Consider the following 22,040-nt stretch of genomic DNA (forward strand, 5'->3'; position numbering starts at 1 on the left):
AGAATCTAGTTCATGAGAATTATTAGAATCTAGTCCATGAAAATGAATATAATCTAGTCCATGAGAATGAATAGAATCTAGTCCATGAGAATGAATAGAATCTAGTCCATGAGAATGAATAGAATCTAGTCCATGAGAATGAATAGAATCTAGTCCATGAGAATGAATAGAATCTAGTCCATGAGAATGAATAGAATCGAGTTCATGAGAATGAATAGAATCTAGTCCATGAGAATGAATATAATCTAGTCCATGAGAATGAATAGAATCTAGTCCATGAGAATAAATAGAATCTAGTTCATGAGAATAGATTATATTACTGTTCTCTCTCCTCCCACTAGAGTCTCCACAGCAGGAGAGAAGTGTGTGTGTCAGCACCACCAGAAGTAGGGACCTCAGACTTAGCCTAGCTGTAGCCCTAGCCAAGACAGTATTGATTGCAGGGAAGTTTTTCTCATAGGCTCATAGCCAGCCTTTAATGCCTCTGTCAAACCTGGTTTACCCTGTGATCTGCCTGAGGAAACACCAGCCTCTAATGTCTCTGTCAAACCTGGTTTACTCTGGGACCAGCTTGAGGAAACTCCAGCCTCTTAAATAGCAAGTAACTGTCTCAAAGCCATATAGGCTCTGGCCATCTATCTCAGTGCATCCTCTCACAACTATCTCACAAGTCTTATTACAAATGTGTTCCCCTCAGGTAATGGTGCCAGGCAAGATAGACAATAAGTCATTGATGGTGTGATGACAGAGGTGGACCCTAAGGCTGGATGATAATCTTATACCAAATGAAAATTGACATGATTTTGCATTGTTATTTTCAAAAGACTGGCCATTTATAGAGACAATCTAGCCTAAATTCAGAACCAGGTCAGCTGTGTCCGTGCAAAGGAGGTGGAGGGAAGGAACCAGTGCCATCACCGGACCGCCCCTCCGGTTCGTTACCATGACAACAGCCACGGATGGGGAGCATGCGGAGGGGACGGTACTCGGTACAGGTGTTGTTGTGGTTTCCGCATCGCTTTAGATATCGCTGCTGTGATGACTATAGTATACTGGGCATGGATGATAGCTGCGAGAACACCTACGCAATCCCACCATAGTTTCCCTATTCGGTAACCTTGCTTTTCGAAATACGGAATAGTATTTACGGGGTGTGGGGGAATAATAATCAACAACCAAACGGCACTATGGTGCATCACTCGGGCTCCATACAGTCCTTCAAGCAGCAGAAAGGTTAGTAGTTGCAGGTTCTGTCTGTTTAGTTTGGAATAGGCGAGTCGTGTCATTGAAGTATTTAATGGTCGAAGTGAAGTTTTTGTACATTGTTTACGAGTTTTTGAATTCAGTATTTTTTTTTTTAAACGACAAGCAGTCACGAGCGTGCGCCTTCATTGCCCGCGCGCTGTGGTAAAAGGGTCGCGTGGATGGGTGCCGCAGAGTTGACGGTTCTCTAAACATGCAAATATATGTTTCCATTTGTTGTCATTTGACCATTGTAATGCATTGACTTTTGATGAACAATATAATTTCTATCTATGTAGCATGATACTCATTAAAAATGTGCCTTTTTTTTATTCTGTTCGCGCCCATAAATCCGCTACATTTGATCGTTAGTTTCACTATTTTCATGGCCCATTATCATCGATCTGACTTTGGTTTTATAGCCTACAGACACCTACATTCTACCAGCCTTATTGAAGTTATTTTTTTATTGGACAAAATGAACCCAAAACTGTTCAAAATCAACACCTTCGGTGTTAATTATTTGATTTATATCACGATACAGTTATGGCAATGTAGGATACATCTATTACATCCGCTTTGTGTTCCAAAATAATTTTTGGAGAATGGATCATTTCACATTCTGAACTAATTGCATCTCAAATATCTTTACTTTGAAAGTTAAAATGCAGAATTATAAACACATAGATACTGCATAACTTATTTGTTGTTAGGCTATACATATATATATTTAAATATATACATTTCTCAGGAAAATGTGATTCAATTCAAGTAGCACTGAATTGCAGTTTTACAATTGGCACATAAACATCTTGCATCATCAAGAAAGAGGGATAGGCTATTTCCCATAAAGGTAAAGTGGGTTGTCTCTGTGTGTACATCCCAAATGGCACCCTATTCCCTATATAGTGCACTACTTTAGACCAGAGCCCTATGGCAGCCTATTCCCTATATAGTATGCACCTGAGCCTTGTGGGCTCTGGTCAAAATTAGTGCATTAAAAAGGAAATGGGGTTTCCATTTTGGATAAAGCCTGTGTATGATTTTAAAAAACGCTGTCTGTGGAAATAGCAACAGCACCCCTCAAGCTATTTTGCTCTGTGGTGAGTGAATTATTCAGGAGAGAGTATGAGAGGGGAGATGTCTGGTCGCATCCCCCATGGAGGCGCTGGTCAAAAGAAGTGCACTATATATAGGGAATAGGCTGCCATAGGGCTCTGGTCTAAAGTAGTGCACTATAGAGGGAATAGGCTGCCATAGGGCTCTGGTCTAAAGTAGTGCACTATATAGGGAATAGTCTGCCATAGGGCTCTGGTCTAAAGTAGTGCACTATATAGGGAATAGGGTGCCATAGGGCCCCGGTCTAAAGTAGTGCACTATATAGAGAATAGGCTGCCATAGGGCTCTGGTCTAAAGTAGTGCACTATATAGGGAATAGGCTGCCATAGGGCTCTGGTCTAAAGTAGTGCACTATATAGGGAATAGTCTGCCATAGGGCTCTGGTCTAAAGTAGTGCACTATATAGGGAATAGGGTGCCATAGGGCTCTGGTCTAAAGTAGTGCACTATATAGGGAATAGGCTGCCATAGGGCTCTGGTCTAAAGTAGTGCACTATAGAGGGAATAGGGTGCCATAGGGCCCCGGTCTAAAGTAGTGCACTATATAGGGAATAGTCTGCCATAGGGCTCTGGTCTAAAGTAGTGCACTATATAGGGAATAGGGTGCCATAGGGCTCTGGTCTAAAGTAGTGCACTATATAGGGAATAGGGTTCCATTTCCCATTGTAAAGTACCTGTAATATGAGAGGTAGTATTATATTAGCCTCCAGCATTCCTCCAATTTATGCCTGTCAGTGTCCTATAGGCATTTAACATGTAACACATGACAATATTTTGACCATGATTGAAGACTGCCAAAATAGTCTGTCTGTCTTGATAGAGCTTGTGTTGTACCTAGCTACCCTAAAGTGGCAATCAGCAGTAGAAACGATAACAAAGAGGCCTTCCCCGTTCCTGTTTTGGTAACAAGCTGAGGGATGGTGCAGGAGAAATACAACCACTCTCCAAATTCATAGACAGAGCTATGGATGCAACGACATGAACATGTTTAAAATGTGTATTGACACTTTTGCCTAATCACTTATACTAGTCTTGATAGGAATTATGGATAGTTTTAATGATCTTTAAGGAAAATTAGTTGTATTGAACATTGTCAAATTATTATATCATTATATCAACATTATAGTTTTAACCATATATACGGTTTGTTGACATTTTCTTTGTTTACAAACATTGGAGTAAAACCAGCTAAATATTTAGGGTTCTGATGGAGTATCGCCGTTGAACTTAAGCTCATGAGGCATTTTATAAGTTATATTCTTCAACAATCAATGAATGGGTACATATCATTAGTTTATAAATCCAAAAATGGATGTCGCAACTGCTGGTTGGCCCTTTAATTTACATTTATTTCACCTTTATTTAACCAGGTAGACAAGTTGAGAACAAGTTCTCATTTACAACTGCGACTTGGCCAAGATAAAGCAAAGCAGTTGGACACAAACAACGACACAGAGTTACACATGGAGTAAAACAATGTAAAAAATAGAGTAGGAAAATAAGTCTAAATACGATGTGAGCAAATGAGGTGACATTCCAGTGTTTTACTTGCTATATTGTATTTACTTCGTCACCGTGGCCTATTTATTGCCTTTACCTCCTTTATCTTAAGATGGATGCACTAACTGTAAGTCGGTCTGGATAAGAGCATCTACTAAATGAATAATATATACATTTAAGTCAGCTTGGATTCCAGGCTAATTTTGAAGGAAGAACGGTTCACGGGGGGGGGTCTTGTTTCAGTAGTGTGAGGCATGACATCATAATGACCACAGGGAGACTTGTACTAGAGACAGAAGATAGACCCAGAGGTGTAGCCACCCCACAGAATCTGTTTCATTTCCAGTATAGTGCAATGTGTTCCTACGTCCAGTCTTCTGTCGCAAAGCTAGATTCGTCAACCCGTCTTGACTAGCTGATATTGTACAGCACGCCGGATCGCCTCATTCGGAAGTGAATTATGGGCAATATTTGGTGCATTTGTCCCCGGCGGTGAGCGGGGGGGGGGGGGGGGGGGTAATGTGCATCCACAGGGATATTAATTGACTCATTCATCTGCCTCTTCCCCTCTAACCCCCCTCTCTGGTGATGTGTCCCAAATGACACCCTATTTCCTGTGCGGGCCCTGGTCATAAGTAGTGCTCTATGTAGGGAATATGGCACCATAAAGATGCAGACAAGAGTTTATGGCCCATATTGATTGTGTAATGAATGTACAACTGACTCTAAAGAACATTAGCACAACTCTAATGATATCTGTTTAATTATTTAACATGTCGCTTCTGTTTTAGTCTGTATCTAAACTTATCAGAATTGTCTAATACATGGAGAGGGGGGTTAGGGCACGAGACAGAGAGACAGAGAGAGACAGAGAGAGACAGAGAGAGAGAGAGAGAGAGAGAGAGAGCGAGAGAGAGAGAGAGAGAGACAGAGAGACAGAGAGAGAGACAGAGAGAGAGAGACAGAGATAGAGACAGACTGAGAGAGACAGAGAGAGAGACACAGAGAGAGAGAGAGACAGAGAGAGAGAGACAGAGAGAGAGAGACAGAGAGAGAGAGACAGAGAGAGAGAGAGAGAGAGAGAGAGAGAGAGAGAGAGAGACAGAGAGAGAGACAGAGAGACAGAGAGAGAGACAGAGAGAGAGAGACAGAGATAGAGACAGACTGAGAGAGACAGAGAGAGAGACACAGAGAGAGAGAGAGACAGAGAGAGAGAGACAGAGAGAGAGAGACAGAGAGAGAGAGACAGAGAGAGAGACAGAGAGAGAGAGAGACAGAGAGAGAGAGAGAGAGAGAGAGAGAGAGAGACAGCAGAAGGAGATGGAAACACAGACAGGCAGACACACAGACAGACAAGCAGGCAGACACCTACAGTGTTGTAACATGGTACATGACGTGGCTCTCTGTAATTAGGATATAGCAGTATTATTACCGTATGATATATTATATTGGTGTGTCTGTGTATCTTTATCAGTGTATCGGTCTCAGCAGAGAGGATATAGTATTACTGAGGTGTGTGTGGTACAAGATAATGTATCAGAGATAATGTATATGTGTGGCTGTGTGTGTGGTACAATATAATGTATCAGAGATAATGTGTGTGAGTGTGTGGTACAAGATAATGTATCAGAGATAATGTGTGTGTGTGTGGCTGTGTGTGTGGTACAAGATAATGTATCAGAGATTATGTGTGTGTGCGGCACAGGGTAATGTTTCTGAGATAATGTGTGTGTGCGTGGTACAAGATAGTGTATCAGAGATAATGTGTAAGTGTGGCTGTGTGTGTGGTACAAGATAATGTATCAGAGATAATGTGTGTGTGGCTGTGTGCGTGGTACAAGATAATGCATCAGAGATAATGTGTATGTGGTACAAGATAAGGTATCAGAGATGATGTGTGTGTGTGTGGCTGTGTGTGTGGTACAATATAATGTATCAGATATAATGTGTGTGTTGCTGTGTGTGTGGTACAAGATAATGTATCAGAGATAATGTGTGTGTGTGGCTGTGTGTGTGGTTCAAGATAATGTATCAGAGATCATGTGTGTGTGTGTGTGTGTGTGTGTGTGTGTGGCTGTGTGCGTGCGCTACAAGATAATGTATCTGAGATCATGTGTGAGTGTGGTACAAGATAATGTATCAGAGATAATGTGTGTGTGTGGTACAAGATAATGTATCAGAGATCATGTGTGTGTGTGGCTGTGTGTGTGGTTCAAGATAATGTATCAGAGATCATGTGTGTGTGTGTGTGTGTGTGTGTGTGTGTGTGTGTGTGTGTGTGTGTGTGTGTGGCTGTGTGTGTGGCTGCCTTTAACCAGCCCGGAGGTGTGCTGGGTCATTGCCCTGTTGAAAAACAAATGATAGTCCCACTAAGCGCAAACCAGATGGGATGGCGTATCACTGCAGAATGCTGTGGTAGCCATGCTGGTTAAGCGTGTCTTGAATTCTACATAAATCGCAGACAGTGTCACCAGCAAAGCACCTCCATGCTTCACGGTGGGAACCACACACGCAGAGATCATCCGTTCACTGTATCTTCACTGTTCATCCGTACTCTGCATCTGGAAAAGACACGGCTGTTGGAACCAAAAATCTCAAATTTGGATTCATCAGACCAAAGGACACATTTCCACCGGTCTAATGTCCATTGCTCATGTTTCTTGGCCCAAGCAAGTCTCTTCTTCTTATTGGTGTCCTTTACTAGCCATGAAGGCCTGATTCACACAGCCTACTCTGAACAGTTTATGTTGAGATGTGTCTGTTACTTGAACTCTGTGAAGCATTTGTTTGGGCTGCAATTTCTGTAACTCTAATGAACGCATCCTTTGCAGCAGAGGTAACTCTGGGTATTCCTTTCCTGTGGCGGTTCTCTTGAAGAAATGGATTGACTGACCTTCATGTCTTAAAGTAATGATTGACTGTTGTTTCTCTTTGCTTATTTGAGCTGTTCTTGCCATAATATGGACTTGGTCTTTTACCAAATTGGGCTGTCTTCTGTATATCACACCTACCTGGTCACAACACAACTGATGGGCTCAAACGCATTAAGAAGGTAAGAAATGCCACTAATAAACTTATAACAAGGCACACCGGTCAATTGAAATGCATTCCAGGTGATTACCTCATGAAGCTGGTTGAGAGAATGCCAAGCGTGTGCAAAGATGTCATCAAGGCAAAGGGTGGCTACTTTGAAGAATTTCAAATATAAAATATATTTTGATTTGAATAACAGTTTTTTTGGTTACTACATGATTCCATATCTGTTATTTCATAGTTTTGATGTTTTCACTATTATTCTACACTGTAGAAAATAGTAAAAATAAAGAAAAACCCTTGAATGAGTAGGTGTGTCCAAACTTTTGACTGTTACTGTACATTGAACAAGAATATGAAAGTGTTGGTCGCATGTTTCATGAGCTGAATCGTTGTAAATGTACAGTATACTGCTGCATCTTATAGCATTTCAATTGGTACTAGACACTGTTTTTTAAATTTATTTTTTATTTCACCTTTATTTAACCAGGTAGGCTAGTTGAGAACAAGTTCTCATTTGCAACTGCGACCTGGCCAAGATAAAGCATAGCGGTGTGAACAGACAACACAGAGTTACACATGGAGTAAACAATTAACAAGTCAATAACACAGTAGAAAAAAAGAGAGTCTATATACATTGTGTGCAAAAGGCATGAGGAGGTAGGCAAATAATTACAATTTTGCAGATTAACACTGGAGTGATAAATGATCAGATGGTCATGTACAGGTAGAGATATTGGTGTGCAAAAGAGCAGAAAAGTAAATAAATAAAACCAGTATGGGGATGAGGTAGGTAAAAATGGGTGGACTATTTACCGATAGACTATGTACAGCTGCAGCGATCGGTTAGCTGCTCAGATAGCTGATGTTTGAAGTTGGTGAGGGAGATAAAAGTCTCCAACTTCAGCGATTTTTTGCAATTCCTTCCAGTCACAGGCAGCAGAGAACAGGAACTGGAACTGGAACGAAAGGCGTACCAGTTCCGATTGTAGCAAGATAATGTGACTGCATCAGTAGAATTCCTCTCGTTATAATCACATGACCACAGTATTTGAACATAATGTACATATGTGTTGTTTGTTTTGGCCCTGAATACACAAATGCAGTGATAATATCGTATACTGTAATGGTACCAGGTACAGCATGTTCCTTTAGTAGTTGATAAAGAAGGGACTTGCCTCAATCAAAACAAACTTTATTGGTATACAATCAAAACAAACTTTATTGGTATACAATCAAAACCAACTTTATTGGTATACAATCAAAACCAACTTTATTGGTATACAATCAAAACCAACTTTATTGGTATACAATCAAAACCAACTTTATTGGTATACAATCAAAACCAACTTTATTGGTATACAATCAAAACAAACTTTATTGGTATACAATCAAAACAAACTTTATTGGTATACAATCAAAACCAACTTTATTGGTATACAATCAAAACCAACTTTATTGGTATACAATCAAAACCAACTTTATTGGTATACAATCAAACAAACTTTATTGGTATACAATCAAAACAAACTTTATTGGTATACAATCAAAACAAACTTTATTGGTATACAATCAAAACAAACTTTATTGGTATACAATCAAAACAAACTTTATTGGTATACAATCAAAACAAACTTTATTGGTATACAATCAAAACAAACTTTATTGGTATACAATCAAAACAAACTTTATTGGTATACAATCAAAACAAACTTTATTGGTATACAATCAAAACAAACTTTATTGGTATACAATCAAAACAAACTTTATTGGTATACAATCAAAACAAACTTTATTGGTATATCAAATCACTTTATTGGTATACAATCAACTTATTGGTATACAATCAACTTTATTGGTATACAATCAACTTTATTGGTATACAATCAACTTTATTGGTATACAATCAAACAACTTTATTGGTATACAATCAAAACAAACTTATTGGTATACAATCAAAACAAACTTTATTGGTATACAATCAAAACAAACTTTATTGTATACATCAAAACAACTTTATTGGTATACAATCAAAACAAACTTTATTGGTATACAATCAAAACAAACTTTATTGGTATACAATCAAAACAAACTTTATTGGTATACAATCAAAACAAACTTTATTGGTATACAATCAAAACAAACTTTATTGGTATACAATCAAAACAAACTTTATTGGTATACAATCAAAACAAACTTTATTGGTATACAATCAAAACAAACTTTATTGGTATACATCAAAACAAACTTTATTGGTATACATCAAAACAACTTTATTGGTATACAATCAAAACAAACTTTATTGGTATACAATCAAAACAAACTTTATTGGTATACAATCAAAACAAACTTTATTGGTATACAATCAAAACAAACTTTATTGGTATACAATCAAAACAAACTTTATTGGTATACAATCAAAACAAACTTTATTGGTATACAATCAAAACAAACTTTATTGGTATACAATCAAAACAAACTTTATTGGTATACAATCAAAACAAACTTTATTGGTATACAATCAAAACAAACTTTATTGGTATACAATCAACTTTATTGGTATACAATCAACTTTATTGGTATACAATCAACTTTATTGGTATACAATCAAAACAAACTTTATTGGTATACAATCAAAACAAACTTTATTGGTATACAATCAAAACAAACTTTATTGGTATACAATCAAAACAAACTTATTGGTATACAATCAAAACAAACTTTATTGGTATACAATCAAAACAAACTTTATTGGTATACAATCAAAACAAACTTTATTGGTATACAATCAAAACAAACTTTATTGGTATACAATCAAAACAACTTTATTGGTATACAATCAAAACAAACTTTATTGGTATACAATCAAAACAAACTTTATTGGTATACAATCAAAACAACTTTATTGGTATACAATCAAAACCAACTTTATTGTATACAATCAAAACCAACTTTATGGTATAAGTTGGTATACAATCAAAACAACTTATTGGTATCAATCAAAACACTTTATTGTATACATCAAAACAAAACTTTATGGTATACAATCAAAACCAAACTTTATGGTATACAATCAAAACCAACTTTATTGGTATACAATCAAAACCAACTTTATTGGTATACAATCAAAACCAACTTTATTGGTATACAATCAAAACCAACTTTATTGGTATACAATCAAAACAAACTTTTATTGGTATACAATCAAAACAAACTTTATTGGTATACAATCAAAACAAACTTTATTGGTATACAATCAAAACAAACTTTATTGGTATACAATCAAAACAAACTTTATTGGTATACAATCAAAACAAACTTTATTGGTATACAATCAAAACAAACTTTATTGGTATACAATCAAAACAACTTTATTGGTATACAATCAAATTCTTGGTATACATCAACTTTATTGGATACAATCAACTTTATTGGTATACAATCCAACTTATTGGTATACAATCAACTTTATTGGTATACAATCAAAACAACACTTTATTGGTATACAATCGAAAACAAAACTTTATTGGTATACAATCAAACAAACTTTATGGTATACAATTCAAACAAACTTTATTGGTATACAATCAAAACAAACTTATTGGTATACAATCAAACAAACTTTATTGGTATACAATCAAAACAAACTGTATTGGTATAAAATCAAAACAAACTTATTGGTATACAATCAAAACAAACTTTATGGTATACAATCAAAACAAACCTTTATTGGTATACAATCAAAACAAACTTTATTGGTTTAATTAAGTTGGTATACAATCAAAACAACTTATTGGTATACAATCAAAACAAACTTTTATTGGTATACAATCAAAACAAACTTTATTGGTATACAATCAAAACAAACTTTATTGGTATACATCAAAACAAACTTTATTGGTATACAATCAAAACAAACTTTATTGGTATACAATCAAACAAAACTTATTGGTATACAATCAAAACAAACTTTATTGGTATACAATCAAAACAAACTTTATGGTATACAATCAAAACAAACTTTATTGGTATACATCAAAACAAACTTTATTGGTATACAATCAAAACAAACTTTATTGGTATACAATCAACTTTATTGGTATACAATCAACTTTATTGGTATACAATCAACTTTATTGGTATACAAATCAAAACAAACTTTATTGGTATACAATCAAAACAAACTTTATTGGTATACAATCAAAACAAACTTTATTGGTATACAATCAAAACAAACTTTATTGGTATACAATCAAAACAAACTTTATTGGTATACAATCAAACAAACTTTATTGGTATACAATCAAAACAAACTTTTGGTATAAGTTGGTATACAATCAAAACAAACTTTATTGGTATACAATCAAAACAAACTTTATTGGTATACAATCAAAACAAACTTTATTGGTATACAATCAAAACAAACTTTATTGGTATACAATCAAAACAAACTTTATTGGTATACATCAAAACAAACTTTATTGGTATACAATCAAAACAAACTTTATTGGTATACAATCAAAACAAACTTTATTGGTATACAATCAAAACAAACTTTATTGGTATACAATCAAAACAAACTTTATTGGTATACAATCAAAACAAACTTTATTGGTATACAATCAACTTTATTGGTATACAATCAACTTTATTGGGTATACAATCAACACTTTATTGGTATACAATCAAAACAAACTTTATTGGTATACAATCAAACAAACTTTATTGGTATACAATCAAAACAAACTTATTGGTATACAATCAAAACAAACTTTATTGGTATACAATCAAAACAAAATTATTGGTATACAATCAAAACAAACTTTATTGGTATACAATCAAAACAAACTTATTGGTATACAATCAAACAAACTTATTGGTATACAATCAAAACAAACTTTATTGGTATACAATCAAAACAAACTTTATTGGTAACAATCAAAACAAACTTATTGGTATACAATCAAAACAAACTTTATTGGTATACAATCAAAACAAACTTTATTGGTTATACAATCAAAACAAACTTTATTGGTATACAATCAAAACAAACTTTATTGGTATACAATCAAAACAAACTTTATTGGTATAAGTTGGTACAATCAAAACAAACTATTGTATACATCAAAACAAACTTTATTGGTATACAATCAAACAAACTTTATGGTATACAATCAAAACAAACTTTATTGGTATACAATCAAAACAAACTATTGGTCTACAATCAAAATCAACTTATGGTATACAATCAAACAAACTTTATTGGTATACAATCAAAACAAACTTTATTGGTATACAATCAAAACAAACTTTATGGTATACAATCAAAACAAACTATTGTATAAGTTGGTATACAATCAAAACAAACTTATTGGTATAAGTTGGTATACAATCAAAACAAACTTTATTGGTATACAATCAAACAAACTTTATTGGTATACAATCAAAACAAACTTTATTGGTATACAATCAAAACAAACTTTATGGTATACAATCAAAACAAACTTTTATTGGTATACAATCAAAACAAACTTTATGGTATACAATCAAACAAACTTTATTGGTATACAATCAAACAAACTTTATTGGTATACAATCAAAACAAACTTTATTGGTATACAATCAAAACAACTTTATTGGTTATACATCAAATCAAACTTTATGGTATACAATCAACTTTATTGGTATACAATCACTTTATTGGTATACAATCAACTTTATTGGTATACAATCAAAACAAACTTTATTGGTATACAATCAAAACAAACTTTATTGGTATACAATCAAAACAAACTTTATTGGTATACAATCAAAACAAACTTTATTGGTATACAATCAAAACAAACTTATTGGTATACAATCAAACAAACTTTATTGGTATACAATCAAACAAACTTTATTGGTATACAATCAAAAACAAACTTTATTGGTATACAATCAAAACAAAACTTATTGGTATACAATCAAAACAAACTTTATTGGTATACAATCAAAACAAACTTTATTGGTATACAATCAAAACAAACTTTATTGGTATACAATCAAAACCAACTTTATTGGTATACAATCAAAACCAACTTTATTGGTATACAATCAAAACCAACTTTATTGGTATACAATCAAAACCAACTTTATTGGTATAAGTGGTATACAATCAAAACCAACTTTATTGGTATACAATCAAAACAAACTTTATTGGTATACAATCAAAACAAACTTTATTGGTATACAATCAAAACAAACTTTATTGGTATACAATCAAAACAAACTTTATTGTCCATTTACATGCAAGTTCATTTTGTAAAGTCAGCATAGAAATATACAAAAACAATAGACCATAATACATAGATATAATTCACCCTGTTATGTTGTTATGCTGATTCCCAGTAGTCCTGTACCCTGTTATGTTGTTATGCTGATTCCCAGTAGTCCTGTACCCTGTTATGCTGATTCCCAGTAGTCCTGTACCCTGTTATGCTAATTCCCAGTAGTCCTGTACCCTGTTATGTTGTTATGCTGATTCCCAGTAGTCCTGTACCATGTTATGTTGTTATGCTAATTCCCAGTAGTCCTGTACCCTGTTATGTTGTTATGCTGATTCCCAGTAGTCCTGTACCCTGTTATGCTAATTCCCAGTATTCCTGTACCCTGTTATGTTGTTATGCTAATTCCCAGTAGTCATGTACCCTGTTATGTTGTTATGCTGATTCCCAGTAGTCCTGTACCCTGTTATGCTAATTCCCAGTAGTCCTGTACCCTGTTATGTTGTTATGCTGATTCCCAGTAGTCCTGTACCCTGTTATGTTGTTATGCTAATTCCCAGTAGTCCTGTACCCTGTTATGTTGTTATGCTGATTCCCAGTAGTCCTGTACCTTGTTATGCTGATTCCCAGTAGTCCTGTACCCTGTTATGTTGTTATGCTGATTCCCAGTAGTCCTGTACCCTGTTATGCTAATTCCCAGTAGTCCTGTACCCTGTTATGTTGTTATGCTGATTCCCAGTAGTCCTGTACCCTGTTATGTTGTTATGCTGATTCCCAGTAGTCCTGTACCCTGTTATGTTGTTATGCTGATTCCCAGTAGTCCTGTACCCTGTTATGCTGATTCCCAGTAGTCCTGTACCCTGTTATGCTGATTCCCAGTAGTCCTGTACCCTGTTATGTTGTTATGCTGATTCCCAGTAGTCCTGTACCCTGTTATGTTGTTATGCTGATTCCCAGTAGTCCTGTACCCTGTTATGTTGTTATGCTAATTCCCAGTAGTCCTGCAACCTGGTATGTCAAATCAAATCAAATCAAAATGGTATTGGTCGCATACACGTGTTTAGCAGATGTTATTGCGGGTGTAGCGGAATGTTTGTCACGTTGCTGTCATGATAGTTGAAGTAGGACATTGAAGGCTGTCAAACCACCACCTCCCTTCATTTGTGCAGCTCACATTGTCCTAGGTCTTGCTGTCCATCTCTGCTGACACATTGGCAGATGATTTGATGCGTCTTATGAAACACACACAGGAGACCTGGCTTCCTCACTCACAGCAGCTGGTATTTGTTATGTATTTAATAGGCTACTGTTGTGTTGACGGATGAATGGTGAACTATAGATAAGGTCAAGCTCACCAGTCACACACGCATGTACGCAGGGCACGCACGCACACACACACACACACTGTCTCACACACACTGACTCACACACACACTGTCTCACACACACACACTGTCTCACACACACTGTCTCACACACACACTGTCTCACACACACACACACACACACACACCACACACACACATACACACACACACACACACACACACACACACACACACACACCCTGTCACACACACACACCCTGTCACACACACACACACACACACACACACACACACACACACACACACACACACACACACACACACACACACACACTGTCACACACACACTGTCTCACACACACACACACACACACACACACACACACACACACACACACACACACACACACACACACACACACACACACACACACACACACACACACCCTGTCACACACACACACACACACACACACACACACACACACACACACACACACACACACACACACACACACACCACACACACACACACACACACACACACACCCTGTCACACACACACACACACACACACACACCCTGTCACACACCCTGTCACACACACACACCCTGTCTCACACACACACACTGTCTCACACACACACACACACACACACACACACACAACACACACACACTATCACACCCTGTCACACACACACACACCCTGTCACCGTTATCACACACACACACACACACACACACACACACACACACACACACACACACACACACACACACACACACACACACACACACACACACACACACACCCTGTCACACCCTGTCACACACACACACCCTGTCACACATACACACACACACACACACACTGTCTCACACACACACACACACACACACACACACACACACACACACACACACACACACACACACACCCTGTCACACCCTGTCACACACACACACACACACACACACACACACACACACACACACACACACACACACACACACACACACACACTGTCTCACACACACACACACACACACACACACACACACACTGTCTCACACACACACACACACACACACACACTGTCTCACACACACACACACACTGTCACACACACACACACACACACACACACAGTCCCAAGCCACTGCAGTAGGAGTTAACTGTGTCGGTTATATGTAACCCGTTCACATAGCTGGAAACATTGAATAGAAAATCTCTACATATTTACAAGGGACAGTCAAAGGAACAATCTAATTTGCCCAAGAGGCGAAAACATAAAAGAGAATATTATTGAAGTAAGGGAAAAATGTTATCAAGAGATATGGTTTCCTCCTGTGTTTTTGTTGCGTGTGTGTTTGTGTATGTGTGACAGTGTGTGTGTGTTTGTGTATGTGTGACAGTGTGTGTGTTTGTGTATGTGTGACAGTGTGTGTATGCGTGTGGTGTGTGACAGTGTTTGTGTGTGTGCGTGTGCGTGTGCGTGTGCGTGTGCGTGTGTGTGTGTGTGTGTGTGTGTGTGACTGTGTGTGTTTTGCTGAAGGGCTACTCCCTACCCAGCACAGCATGCCACCTGTGCTGTTATGTAACCAGAACGAGACAGATGGTTTGATAGATATAGACATCAACTGGGAAGCAGATTAAGGGAAATACTGAAGCACACCAATGGTAGCAATTAGTCTGCTGTCTGTATTTGTACAATAAACAAATATTTACAGAATACACCGTTATCTTTTAGGTTGTTTTCTTTTGGCTTACGTTTGACTTTACAGTGTGTTACTTGCATGATTTATATATAATGAGTTATTCCCCCTCCCGGTCCCTATCATTCATAGATAATGAGTTATTCCCCCTCCCGGTCCCTATCATTCATAGATCATGAGTTATTCCACCTCGCTGTCCCTATCATTCATAGATCATTTCTTATTCCCCCTCCTCGTCCCTATCATTCATAGATAATGAGTTATTCCCCCTCCCGGGCCCTATCATTCATAGATAATGAGTTATTCCCCCTCCCGGTCTCTATCATTCATAGATAATGAGTTATTACCACTCACGGTCCCTATCATTCATAGATAATGAGTTATTCCCCTCCGGGTCCCTATCATTCATAGATAATGGGTTATTCCACCTCCCTGTCCCTATCATTCATAGATAATGAGTTATTCCCCCTCCCGGTCCCTATCATTCATAGATAATGAGTTATTCCCCCTCCCGGTCCCTATCATTCATAGATAATGAGTTATTCCACCTCCCTGTCCCTATCATTCATAGATCATGACTTATTCCCCCTCCCGGTCCCTATCATTCATAGATAATGAGTTTATTACCCCTCACGGTCCCTATCATTCATAGATAATGAGTTATTCCCCCTCCCGGTCCCTATCATTCAAAGATATTGAGTTATTCCCCTCCCGGTCCCTATCATTCATATATAATGAGTTATTTCACCTCCCTGCCCCTATCATTCATAGATAATGAGTTATTCCACCTCCCTGCCCCTATCATTCATAGATCATGACTTATTCCCCCTCCCGGTCCCTATCATTCATAGATAATGGGTTATTCCCCCTCCCGGTCCCTATCATTCATAGATAATGAGTTATTCCCCCTCCCGGTCCCTATCATTCATAGATAATGGGTTATTCCCCCTCCCGGTCCCTATCATTCATAGATAATGAGTTATTCCCCCTCCCGGTCCCTATCATTCATAGATCATGAGTTATTCCTCCTCCCTGTCACTGTCATGTATGGACAATGACAGTGAGTTAGGGAAACCATCTGGCCAGTGAGTCAACAAAACAATAGTTGACTGGGTTTATTTATCTTAGTCTATCCACCCCACAATTTACACAATGTGTTTCTAGTTCCTACCGACAGTGTGACAACAGTAATTTTCAAATTGCTCCATATGTCCCCGTTTTTGTGTCCAAGATTGGCAGTTTATGTTAGTAAGGGAGGGCAGTTATACACAGCACCAGATTAATGTTAAGCACTTGACTTGGGACAGGCGTTGTAGAAATGTTTTGACGTAGTAAAAACGACAAGCAATCAAGGGGGTTATGAGAGAGAGAGAGAGAGAGAGAGAGAGAGAGGAGTGAGATAAAGAGAGAGAAGAGTGAGAAGAGTGAGAAGAGTGAGAGAGAGAGAGAGAGAGAGAGGAATAGTGAGAAGAGAGAGAGAGAGAGAGAGAGAGAGAGAGAAGAGTGAGATAAAGAGAGAGAGAGAGAGAGAAGAGAGAGAAGAGTGAGATAAAGAGAGAGAGAGAGAGAGAGAAGAGTGAGAAGAGTGAGATAAAGAGAGAGAGAGAGAGAGAAGAGTGAGATAAAGAGAGAGAGAGAGAGAGAGAGAGAGAGAAGAGTGAGATAAAGAGAGAGAGAGAGAGAAGAGTGAGATAAAGAGAGAGAGAAGAGTGAGAAGAGTGAGATAAAGAGAGAGAGAGAGAGAAGAGTGAGATAAAGAGAGAGAGAAGAGTGAGAAGAGTGAGATAAAGAGAGAGAGAGAGAGAGAGAGAGAGAGAGAGAGAGAGAGAGAGAGAGAAGTGAGATAAAGAGAGAGAGAGGAGTGAGATAAAGAGAGAGAAGAGTGAGATAAAGAGAGAGAGAGAGAAGAGTGAGATAGAGAGAGAGAGAGAGAGAGAAGAGAGAGATAAAGAGAGAGAGAGAGATAGAGAGAGAGAGAGAGAGAGAGAAGTGAGATAAAGAGAGAGAGAGAAGTGAGATAAAGAGAGAGAAGAGTGAGATAAAGAGAGAGAGAGAGAGAAGAGTGAGAAGAGTGAGATAAAGAGAGAGAGAGAGAGAGAGAGAGAGAGAGAGAGAGAGAGAGAGAGAGAGAGAGAGAAGAGTGAGATAAAGAGAGAGAGAGAGAAGAGTGAGAAGAGTGAGAGAGAGAGAGAGAGAGAGAGAGAAGTGAGATAAAGAGAGAGAGAGAAGTGAGATAAAGAGAGAGAAGAGTGAGATAAAGAGAGAGAGAGAGAGAGAAGAGTGAGAAGAGTGAGAAGAGTGAGATAAAGAGAGAGAGAGAGAGAGAGAGAGAGAAGAGTGAGATAAAGAGAGAGAGAGAGAGAGAGAGAAGAGTGAGATAAAGAGAGAGAGAGAGAGAGAAGAGTGAGATAAAGAGAGAGAGAGAGAGAGAAGAGTGAGATAAAGAGAGAGAGAGAGAGAGAGAGAGAGAGAGAGAGAGAAGAGTGAGATAAAGAGAGAGAGAGAGAGAGAAGAGTGAGATAAAGAGAGAGAGAGAGAGAGAGTGAGAAGAGTGAGATAAAGAGAGAGAGAGAGAGAGAGAGAAGAGTGAGATAAAGAGAGAGAGAGAGAAGAGTGAGATAAAGAGAGAGAAGAGTGAGATAAAGAGAGAGAGAGAAGAGTGAGAAGAGTGAGATAAAGAGAGAGAGAGAGAGAGAGAAGAGTGAGATAAAGAGAGAGAGAGAAGAGTGAGATAAAGAGAGAGAGAGAGAGAGAGAAGAGTGAGATAAAGAGAGAGAGAGAGAGAGAGAAGAGTGAGATAAAGAGAGAGAGAGAGAGAGAGCGAGAGAGAGAGAGAGAGAGAGAGAGAGAAGAGTGAGATAAAGAGAGAGAGAGAGAGAGAGAGAGAGAGAAGAGTGAGATAAAGAGAGAGAGAGAAGAGTGAGAAGAGTGAGATAAAGAGAGAGAGAGAGAGAGAAGAGTGAGATAAAGAGAGAGAAGAGTGAGATAAAGAGAGAGAGAGAGAGAGAAGAGTGAGATAAAGAGAGAGAGAGAGAGAGAAGAGTGAGATAAAGAGAGAGAGAGAGAGAGAGAGAGAAGAGTGAGATAAAGAGAGAGAGAGAGAGAGAGCGAGAGAGAGAGAGAGAGAGAGAGAGAGAAGAGTGAAATAAAGAGAGAGAAGAGTGAGATAAAGAGAGAGAGAGAGAGAGAGAGAGAGGGAGAGAGAGAAGAGTGAGATAAAGAGAGAGATAAGAGTGAGAAGAGTGAGATAAAGAGAGAGAGAGAGAGAGAGAGAAGAGTGAGATAAAGAGAGAGAGAAGAGTGAGAAGAGTGAGATAAAGAGAGAGAGAGAGAGAGAGAGAAGAGTGAGATAAAGAGGAGAGAGAGAGAGAGAGAGAGAGAGAAGAGTGAGATAAAGAGAGAGAGAGAGAGAGAAGAATGAGATAAAGAGAGAGAGAGAAGAGTGAGAAGAGTGAGAGAGAGAGAGAAGAGTGAGATAAAGAGAGAGAGAGAGAGAAGAGTGAGATAAAGAGAGAGAGAGAAGAGTGAGATAAAGAGAGAGAGAGAGAGAAGAGTGAGAAGAGTGAGATAAAGAGAAAGAGAGAAGAGTGAGATAAAGAGAGAGAGAGAGAGAAGAGTGAGAAGAGTGAGATAAAGAGAGAGAGAGAGAGAGAGAAGAGTGAGATAAAGAGAGAGAGAGAAGAGTGAGATAAAGAGAGAGAGAGAGAAGAGTGAGATAAAGAGAGAGAGAGAAGAGTGAGATAAAGAGAGAGAGAGAAGAGTGAGATAAAGAGAGAGAGAGAGAAGAGTGAGATAAAGAGAGAGAGAGAAGAGTGAGATAAAGAGAGAGAGAGAGAGAAGAGTGAGAAGAGTGAGATAGAGAGAAGAGTGAGATAGAGAGAGAAGAGTGAGAAGAGTGAGATAAAGAGAGAGAGAGAGAGAGAGAGAGAGAGAGAAGAGTGAGATAAAGAGAGAGAGAGAGAGAGATAAAGAGAGAGAGAGAGAGAGAGAGGAGAGAGAGAGAGAAGAGTGAGATAAAGAGAGAGAGAGAGAGAGAAGAGTGAGATAAAGAGAGAGAGAGAGAAGAGTGAGAAGAGTGAGATAGAGAGAGAGAGAGAGAAGAGTGAGAAGAGTGAGATAGAGAGAGAGAGAGAGAAGAGTGAGATAAAGAGAGAGAGAGAGAGAAGAGTGAGAGAAAGAGAAAGAGAGAAGAGTGAGATAAAGAGAGAGAGAGAGAGAAGAGTGAGAAGAGTGAGATAAAGAGAGAGAGAGAGAGAGAGAGAGAAGAGTGAGATAAAGAGAGAGAGAGAGAAGAGTGAGATAAAGAGAGAGAGAGAGAGAAGAGTGAGATAAAGAGAGAGAGAGAAGAGTGAGATAAAGAGAGAGAGAGAGAAGAGTGAGATAAGAGAGAGAGAGAAGAGTGAGATAAAGAGAGAGAGAGAAGAGTGAGATAAAGAGAGAGAGAGAGAAGAGTGAGATAAAGAGAGAGAGAGAGAAGAGTGAGATAAAGAGAGAGAGAGAAGAGTGAGATAAAGAGAGAGAGAGAAGAGTGAGATAAAGAGAGAGAGAGAGAAGAGTGAGATAAAGAGAGAGAGAGAGAAGAGTGAGATAAAGAGAGAGAGAAGAGAGAGAGAGAAGAGTGAGATAAAGAGAGAGAGAGAGAGAAGAGTGAGATAGAGAGAGAGAGAGAGAGAAGAGTGAGAAGAGTGAGATAGAGAGAGAGAGAGAGAAGAGTGAGAAGAGTGAGATAAAGAGAGAGAGAGAGAGAGAAGAGTGAGATAAAGAGAGAGAGAGAGAGAGAGAGAGAGAGAGAGAGAGAGAGAGAGAGAGAGAAGAGTGAGATAAAGAGAGAGAGAGAGAGAGAGAGAGGAGAGAGAGAGAGAGAGAGAAGAGTGAGATAAAGAGAGAGAGAGAGAAGAGTGAGAAGAGTGAGATAAAGAGAGAGAGAGAGAGAAGAGTGAGATAAAGAGAGAGAGAGAGAGAGAGAGAGAGAGAGAGAGAGAGAGAGAGAGAGAGAGAGAAAGAGAGAGAGAAAGAGAGAGAGAGAGAGAGAGAGAGAGAGAGAGAGAGAGAGAGAGAAGAGTGAGATAAAGAGAGAGGGGGAGGGTGGAAGGAGAGAGAGAAGGGGGATGGAAGGAAGAAGAGATATAGAGAGAGAAGGAGAGATAAATAAAATCCCTTGGCTGCAATGATGCACTGAGGAGGTTCTGTGGCAGCCCAGAGATACAGAGTAATATACCGTGAACCAAGTAAACTGTGCTAACCATGGTACAACCTGGTCTCTTCCATCTGCTCTGAGGTGTGTGTGTGTGTGTGTGTGTGTGTTATTTGTTCCAACTCAGAACATTAGATATTTAATGATGACATTCATAGATAATGACTTGTTCACCCTCCCTGTCGGTAGGAACTAGAAGCACAAGCATTTCGCTACACTCGCATTAACAGCTGCTAACCATGTGTATGTGACCAATAAAAGTTGATTTGATTTGATTTATGACTCTGTTTTCTCCATATCACTGCATATAAACTCTTTTTCAGGACCCTGTATTTCAAAGAGAAATTCGTAAAAATCCAAATAACTTCACAGATCTTCATTGTTAAGGGTTTAAACACTGTTTCCCATGCTTGTTCAATGACCCATAAACATTGAATGAACATGCACCTGTGGAATGGTTGTTAAGACACTAACACCTCACAGACGGTAGGCAATTAAGATCACAGTTATGGAAACTTAGGACACTAAAGAGGCCATTCTACTGACTCTGAAAAACACCAAAATAAAGATGCCCAGGGTCCCTACTCATCTGCGTGAATGTGCATTAGGCATGCTGCAAGGAGGTATGAGGACTACAGATGTG

The 22,040-nt window shown here is 38.2% G+C and overlaps 1 protein-coding gene across 1 annotated transcript in view; it reads left to right on the top strand.

Annotated features, from left to right (window-relative positions):
* The first annotated feature begins 967 nt into the window (after nt 1-967).
* Nucleotides 968-22,040, top strand: part of LOC109884312 (anoctamin-3) — a 163,760-nt gene continuing 142,687 nt past the window's right edge. Inside the window, exon 1 of the mRNA XM_031832836.1 lies at nt 968-1,233. Coding sequence (XP_031688696.1) covers nt 1,188-1,233 — 46 coding nt within the window. The 5' untranslated portion in view covers nt 968-1,187. The remainder of the gene's footprint in view (nt 1,234-22,040) is intronic.

This window comes from Oncorhynchus kisutch, linkage group LG10 (genome assembly GCF_002021735.2).
Source record: "Oncorhynchus kisutch isolate 150728-3 linkage group LG10, Okis_V2, whole genome shotgun sequence".
Classification (NCBI taxonomy): domain Eukaryota; kingdom Metazoa; phylum Chordata; class Actinopteri; order Salmoniformes; family Salmonidae; genus Oncorhynchus; species Oncorhynchus kisutch.